The sequence below is a fragment of the Prosopis cineraria genome, unplaced genomic scaffold (assembly GCF_029017545.1).
Source record: "Prosopis cineraria cultivar Desert tree isolate PC_DT_omini unplaced genomic scaffold, ASM2901754v1 PC14, whole genome shotgun sequence".
NCBI lineage: Eukaryota > Viridiplantae > Streptophyta > Magnoliopsida > Fabales > Fabaceae > Prosopis > Prosopis cineraria.
In genome coordinates, this window is record NW_026555345.1 from 10,795,092 (window position 1) to 10,803,217 (window position 8,126).

At 33.8% G+C, this 8,126-nt stretch overlaps 1 protein-coding gene across 1 annotated transcript; it reads left to right on the forward strand.

The window, feature by feature from the left end:
• Positions 1–2,926: 2,926 nt before the first annotated feature.
• LOC129293055 (pentatricopeptide repeat-containing protein At1g15510, chloroplastic) lies at positions 2,927–7,324 on the forward strand. Its single transcript, XM_054930857.1, has 2 exons — positions 2,927–3,167; positions 4,114–7,324. Exon 2 carries the CDS (start codon positions 4,364–4,366, stop codon positions 6,995–6,997), a length of 2,634 nt encoding a protein of 877 aa, XP_054786832.1. The 5' UTR covers positions 2,927–3,167; positions 4,114–4,363; the 3' UTR covers positions 6,998–7,324.
• The last annotated feature ends 802 nt before the right edge of the window (positions 7,325–8,126 follow it).

Genomic DNA, 8,126 nt, shown 5'->3' on the forward strand with positions numbered 1-8,126 from the left:
TATTGTCTGGAGAATTACTTCTAGGTAATAAAAAAATGCCAAAATATGTTATTTATAAGGTAGAGAGGGAGTATTTGTTTTGATTTTGTTTAGAAAGTGCTTCAATGATTATTGTGTATATTTCAACCTTTTTATCCCTAATAAATGTTGGGAAGATCATTAAATGCTAGAATATTTTATTTTTAAAATATGTATATTTTATAAGAATAAAGTTAAAAATTTATTGAATTTTTTTTATAAAGTTAATAAAGTTTAATGATTTTTTAGCTTCAATGAAAATGTTGGAAGTTGCAAAAATTATGTCCATAATTTGATCATAACAAATTGACAACAAACAAGTTGTCAATGCATTTGGGAGTGATTTGGAGTGTCAAAATAACATTTAACAATCAATATTAATATGAGTTAACGGTGGGATAATATTGTATTCTTTTTGAAAGTTGCAGGGTGACATTATTTCAAAAAATAAATTAAGACATCAAGCAAACCTAGTGAAATAATATTTTTTCTTTCAACCCTAAAAAACATAAATATAATGAGATCATTTTCTCATATGGACAAAGGGATCTTACATATTTATTTTTCTAAATGAAAAGAAATTAAAATCATTTGCCTTGTCACGTTTGCCCGGCAAAGATTCTCTCAAAAACCATGAATACATTCTTGCCGGCTATTTTGCGAGGTCCACAACAACTTTACTTTCCAATATCCAACTTGCAAAGCAACAGAAACTTACTAAAACCTATCAATAAGGCTGATCTGACTTTTATAGACATGATCTTTAAGGATTTAAGCTTATAACTATAGACTCATTACAAGGAAAATATGGCATTTGAGATTTGAGATGAATGTTAGACAATTTTTTGTTCTGTAATTGATGATAATTGTATTAAATTGTTTGGAATAATACTTTTAGATTCTATATAATACTAAAATATTTCTTTGATCTTATTTATAAGGTAGATAAAGAGAGTGTTTTTCTTAATCCTATTTATAGGACATCATAATAATAATAGTGTGTATCTTTATCCTTATATTCCCATTAAATGTGAAGGTTATTAAATGCTAGAGCACTTTATTTTTAAAATATGTATGCTCAAGGTTAATGATTACTTTTGCCTTTAAATTTTATCCTAAAGTCTGTAGTATCTTGAACTTGACACTGAGGTCATTTCTATCCATGAATGGCTATTATACGAGTCATTTTTGTCTTTGACATTAACAGGCTCCCACCATTTGTATTTTTAAATATTTTTTTATAAGAATTTAAGTGTCATTATTGCTCTTGAACTTTTCCCTAGCTCCCAAATGCACTTTTTAAGGTGTGAATATCTTGAGTTTGATTTTGAGTTATTTTTATTTTGAATGTTAAATATATTTTTTACAATAAAATATTATATGTGGGTTCTAATCTTCTTCTTTCTATCCCTTCTCTCTCTCCTCGCCTGACATTCTCTCTTCTCCATTCCACTAGTCTTCTTCCCATATTTTGTAATAGAGCTAGTAATTTGAGTTTAACCCAACTAATTCTAAAAAAAAATTAGGTCAAGCTTACTAAAATAGTCATTTTTAATGTTTGAGCTTTGTAAAATTTAGCTTGAATACAACAAAATTTGGGGCAAGCCAAATCTAGATAAAAACAATATTTTTTTTAAAAAAATTTATATCGTGTATTAAATATGAATTAATCCTTTCATTGATTTTACAAGAGACCATAAATTTTAGTTAATAAATTTTAAAAAATAATTTTAACTTATGATATATAAATTTTAGTTTATTTTATTTAATTAAAATTTATGATCTCTTAATAAAATGAAGAGAAAATTAATCTGTATGCCATTAAAATTTTATTCAATTTTGAATTAAGTTCTTATAGTTTATTTTATTTTAATCAAACTCTTATAGTTTGATCAATTTAATATGTTAGTCCTTGATTGTTAAGAACCTCTAATTTTTCTTATTTTTTAAAAAAATGAAAATTAAGGGTTTTTGTATGTTTATTAAATATTATATAATTTTAAAATTAATTACAGATTTTTATAACTCCAAAATCTATATAATTAGGTTATGTCTTTTAAATAACTTTTAGTATTAAAATTTTTTATAAATTTTAATAAAATATAAATATTGTAGTAAATCAATTTTTTTTGTCAAAAAGTATTAAACCAATTTTTTTATAAATGTTAAAATTTTTTATTTTTTAAAATATTGATCATTCATTAATCATTTATACTTTCACGTACTAACATATTTAATTGATCAAACTATCATGGCTTAATTAAAAAAAGAGAAAACATAATCTTTTATCTCTATAGTTTCATTAAATTTTGCTTTTAGTCTTTGTAGCTTTTTTTCAGTGTTTTCAGTTCTTGTAGAAATTAAAATCACTGAAAAAATAAAAACTGTAGAGACCTAAAAAATATAGATCACTTAATCTTTTTGAAATTATAGGTATTGAAAATACTAAAAAAAACTATAGAGACTAAAAATAAAACTCAATGATACTATAAAGATCAAATATTATGTTTTTTTCTTAAAACAAAATAAATTACAGGGACCTACTTAAAAATTTAGAAAAATTAAAAGTTTGCTTATAAATTAATTTTTCCAAATGTAATTTACAAGTGTAATAAAAATTTTTTTTTTCTAAACCCAATCCCATTGTGGGTGTGGGGTTAATTCTTATCCGCCTTACGCGTTATATCAATGTAAATTGGGTGATGAAGAAATCTGATCTTTGTTTTAACTGATGGACCTTTCATTTGAGCCCAAATTTGCGAGAACTCATATTGGGCTTTATGGTTTTCATTTGGGCCTACTTTTTTTCCTGCACTTTCTGTGTTAAATGAACTTGGGCCATCCCAAGTGAAAGTTCACCCAATTTGTTTCCGTCGCAGCTTTTCGTTCGTGATTTTTCTTCTCGCGCGCTATAAGCTTCTGCTCTATCCTTTCCCCCCACTTTCCGAGACTGTTCAGGACGAACGTGTTGCTGTCGAATGTGGTCAGGAGGCTTCTGTGCGTCAATCGTCGTGATAGTAGGATTTTAGCTGCCATATCTTCTGCGAGAAGGTCGGAAATTCTATCCGTTGGCGCGCTCGTTGTAACCGTGGGACAAAGCATCCATTCTCCAAATTCTTCCGCCAATGAGTCATCGTGGGATTTTTCTGGTGACGTATTTGATTGCTTGAACTGGTTTTTGTTTATTTTCCGTGGTGGGTTTCCATTTTTTCATCCGGTGGTCGTTGAATAATTTGTCTGTGGCTTGGGGCTTCCCTATCTTCATATTTCTGTTGACTTGTTGGGTCATATGGGCATTTTGTTTTGTTGTGCCCGTAGTATCCGCAGCCAAAGGATATTAATTTGAGACTCTCATACTCTAATCATTAACCTGGGGACAAGCATCTTTCTGAGATCCGCCTCTCCACTAATTCGAGCTTATGTCAGTCATTCGGTCTTTCCTGCTTTGTTGTCAAATTCAGTGAGGATGTGAGCGTCCACTTTTAGTGTTCTACCTGTACAGTTTCCCATTCTGCACAAAATATTCTTGTCATAGCACTGAATAAGGATGATTGAGAGGCGTGCCCAAAGAGCGATTTTGTCTAAGGAATTGTAATTAGGATTGAAACTTGTGGACCATTTCTGAACGAGGATATAATGATCTAGATGACCCATGGTCCTCTATTAAGACTCATTTTGTAGTGTTGTGGGTCATCATGTTCTAACAATTTAACAATTGTTAATCAGTTCAACATCTTAGCTAATATGGGTTTAAGAGATTTTTGGTTGAGTTTGATTCCTAGAGTGGTAATATCCAAGGCCCCTTTCCATGGTTGACATAGCTGTTTCCATTCCTAATTGGATATAGGAACCATAGGACACTAGTCCATAAGCTTTTTGGTTTCTTCTGATCGGATTCTTGTTGCTGGTTCTTTATGCTTCTTGCTTCTGATATTTTTTCTTGAAGTTCCATGGGTTGATCTGCCGTAGTAGTATTAAGATTGTTGCCATGTTCTCTTGTTGTTTCTGTTTGAATATCCATGGGCTGATGAGTCGTGGTAGCATTCAATTTGAGCGTGTTTCTGCTAATGAGATCCTCTTCCTCCTTTGAAGCAGGAAGGTTATTGTTGGCCGGTGGGTTGTTGGTGGTTGTGAGTATCATTTTGCAAAGAACAGAGGAAGAGCTGGGGAAATCCAAGGAGAAGAAGCTAAAGCTTCTCACTAGAGGAACTAGAGAGAAGATGGAGCTTCTGACTCTAAACTTTTGTGATTGGATGTGTCAGAATGCTTTCTTCCTCTTGCTTTTAAAGTTTTAACTGATTCACCTCACCCAAAATCCTGCAAGAGACGATGCTCTGTTACTCCAATGGCTGCCTCTGCTAAAATCCCCCATATCCATGCTCACAGAAACCATCTTATTCACCATTCTGTTGGCAATTTCAATGTCAATACATTCACTTTCTCTCATAATCTTCAAACCCCCTATCTCTCAATTAGAAAATATGATGGAATCAGAGCTTCAAATTATGTCAACAATTGTAACTCCATCAGTATGCAGAATCCAAGTTCAAATATTTGCGAATTATGCCTTCTTGGAAACCTGCAGCAAGCATTGAGTTACTTAGATTCTATGCATGAACTTCAAATTTCTGTGGAAGAGGATGCTTATGTTGCTTTGGTTCGGCTTTGTGAATGGAAGCGAGCACGAAAGGAAGGCTCTAGGGTTTACGCTTACATTTCAAAGTCAATTTGTAATTTAAGCCTTAAATTGGGAAATGCTTTGTTGAGTATGTTTGTGAGGTTCAGCAATTTGGTGGATGCATGGTATGTGTTTGGGAGAATGAAGGAGAGAAATTTATTCTCTTGGAATGTTTTGGTTGGCGGGTATGCCAAAGCCGGATTCTTTGATGAGGCTTTGAATTTGTACCATAGAATGTTGTGGGATGGTATGAGACCAGATATTTACACTTTTCCATGTGTTTTGAGAACTTGCGGTGGAATGCCAGACATAGTTAGGGGCAGAGAGATTCATGTGCATGTTGTTCGATTTGGGTTTGAGTCAGATGTAGATGTGGTTAATTCATTGATAACCATGTACATGAAATGTGGTGATGTGGATACTGCACAGTTGGTATTCGATAAAATGCCTTATAGAGACACAATTTCATGGAATGCCATCATTTCCGGGTGCTTTGAAAATGGAGAATGTTTGCAGGGACTAAGATTGTTTGCTATGATGCTTGAGAGTTCTGTTGATCCAGATTTGATGACCATGACAAGTGTGATAACTGCATGTGAACTTCTTGGTGATAAGGACTTGGGGAGGGAAATTCATGGTTATGTGATGAGGATGGAGTTTGGGAGAGATGCCTCTGTCTGTAATTCATTAATTCAAATGTACTCATCTGTTGGACTTATTAAGGAAGCTGAGAAGGTTTTTTCACAAATAGAATGTAAAGATGTGGTGTCATGGACTGCAATGATATCAGGTTATGAGAATAGTTTGCTTGCTGAAAAAGCTCTATATACATATAAAATGATGGAAATGGAAGGTATCATGCCAGATGAAATCACCTTAGCTAGCGCATTATGTGCATGTTCATGCTTAGAGGAACTGGATATGGGTGTGGCCCTTCACGTAGTTGCCAAACAGACTGGGCTCATATCATATGTTATAGTTTCAAACACGCTCATTGATATGTATTCAAAGTGTAAAAACATTGACAAGGCTTTAGAAGTTTTCCACTCCATACGTGACAAGAATATTATATCCTGGACGTCTATCATCCTTGGTCTTCGGATCAACAACCGGAGTTTTGAAGCTTTGTTTTTCTTTAAGGAGATGATGCTCAGACTAAAGCCAAACTCTGTTACCTTAGTTTCTGTCCTATCTGCATGTTCTAGAATAGGAGCTTTAACGTGTGGAAAAGAGATTCATGCCCATGCATTGAGGACTGGACTAGGTTTTGATGGTTTTCTGCCCAATGCAATTTTAGACATGTATGTGAGGTGTGGAAGAATGGAGTCTGCATGGAAACAATTTTTCTCAGGTGACCAAGATGTTGCAGCATGGAATATTCTACTGACAGGATATGCTGAATGTGGGAAAGGAGAACTTGCCATTGAACTCTTTCAGAGAATGGTAGAGTCAAACGTTATCCCTGATGAAATTACATTTATATCCATTTTGTGTGCTTGTAGCAGATCTGGTATGGTGGCCGAGGGATTGGAATACTTTAACAGCATGAAACACAATTACTGTATTACACCTAACTTGAAACACTATGCTTGTGTGGTTGATTTGCTTGGCCGTGCTGGAAAATTAGATGATGCTTATGGATTCATACAGAAAATACCAATGAAACCAGATCCAGCAATTTGGGGAGCATTATTAAACGCATGCAGGATTCACCATCATGTTGAGCTTGGGGAACTTGCTGCTCAGAATATCTTTCAAGATGATACAAAAAGTGTAGGATATTATATTCTTCTGTCAAATCTATATGTTGACAGTGGCAGATGGGACAAAGTTGCAAGAGTAAGAGAAATGATGAGACAAAATGGACTAATAGTGGATCCTGGATGCAGCTGGGTGGAAGTCAAGGGCAAAGTGCATGCTTTTCTAAGTGGTGATTACTTTCATCCTCAAATAGAGGAAATAAGTGCAATTTTAGAGGGATTTTATGAGAAGATGAAGGAAGCTGGTTTTGGAGGTCTAGCGAATAGTTCTTTGGACATAGTTGAATCTTCTAAAGCTGATATATTTTGTGGCCATAGTGAAAGACTAGCCATTGCTTTTGGACTTATTAACACTGCCCCTGGAATGCCCATTTGGGTGACTAAGAATCTTTATATGTGCCAAAGTTGTCATGATACTGTTAAATTTATCTCTAAGGTGGTTCGAAGGGAGATTTCTGTTAGGGATGCTGAACAGTTCCACCATTTCAAGGGAGGCATCTGCTCTTGCATGGACGAAGGTTATTCAAGTCAGACAAATTAGCAGAGTAATTGAAGAGATATATAGCGTTGTGAAAAAAAAAAAAGTATTTGTAATTGATAACTAGCAAAACGAGTATATAGGAGAAAAAATGGGCATGACATCTACCAAGGGGAAGATTATAGAAAATCATTTAAGATATTTTGACCATGTATAGGGAAGATTGTGGAAGGTATCGATGAGAAGAGTAGAATAGATAGTCTTAAATTCAATAAAGAGGGATAGAGAAAGACAACAAAGGAATACTTATGTAAGTTGTTGAACAAGATATCTTGGTTAATAGTATTCCTAAAAGATTGATTAATAATAGAGTATAATGATATCATTCAATCTATGTAGTCGATCTCACTTAATATGATAAAACTTGTTTATTATTACTGTTGTTGTAAGTGATAACTAGGGATGTTACCACATATTGATGAAAAGGTTTATTTGTAAGCTTAAGCTCTGAAGAAAAACCCTTTGCAAGCTTCAAATCCACAAAGTCAGATGTATCTATATCAATATTTCTATAGGATTAAGTTCTTGCACGACCTGGTATTTGCAGTTGTACTTTCTCATCTTCATTTTGTGGGACCCTGACTCTGTCTTTTGCAATAATTCAAGTTGCATCCTAAATCATCTCCACCTAATTTCGGTACCTCTTTCACTAAGTAACTTCATTTGTTTGTTTCAATACCGGCACTTGCAAATGGAGGCGTCTGCTTCTCCGTCCGGTGAGATTCGCGAGATAGTTGTCTGATGCTCAGTCAAAGGAATTCAGTTTAAGGATAATAACAGCGTGTAAACATATGCTTGAATTATCTTCATATTTTATTTTTATGATTGTGTTCTCTTGCTTGAATTCTCTTTGCACATCTGGGGTAATGCTTGTATGCACACAAAAGGGAGATTTGCGGTAAATAGGCCCTTTTTTTTTTTTTGGGAATTTTATGATTGCCATTCAATAAATGGATTTTCCGATGTAATTTGCCGCAAATAGATGCCTTGTTTTAGTAAAGGCAAAATTATTGACAGTTCAAAAACGTGATATCCAAATGCATTCTTGTAATCGAGGACATCTTAAAAATATGTGTGCGTGCGTGTGTGTGTGTGTGTGTGTGTATCATGTAATTTACTTGTTTGAGCGGGA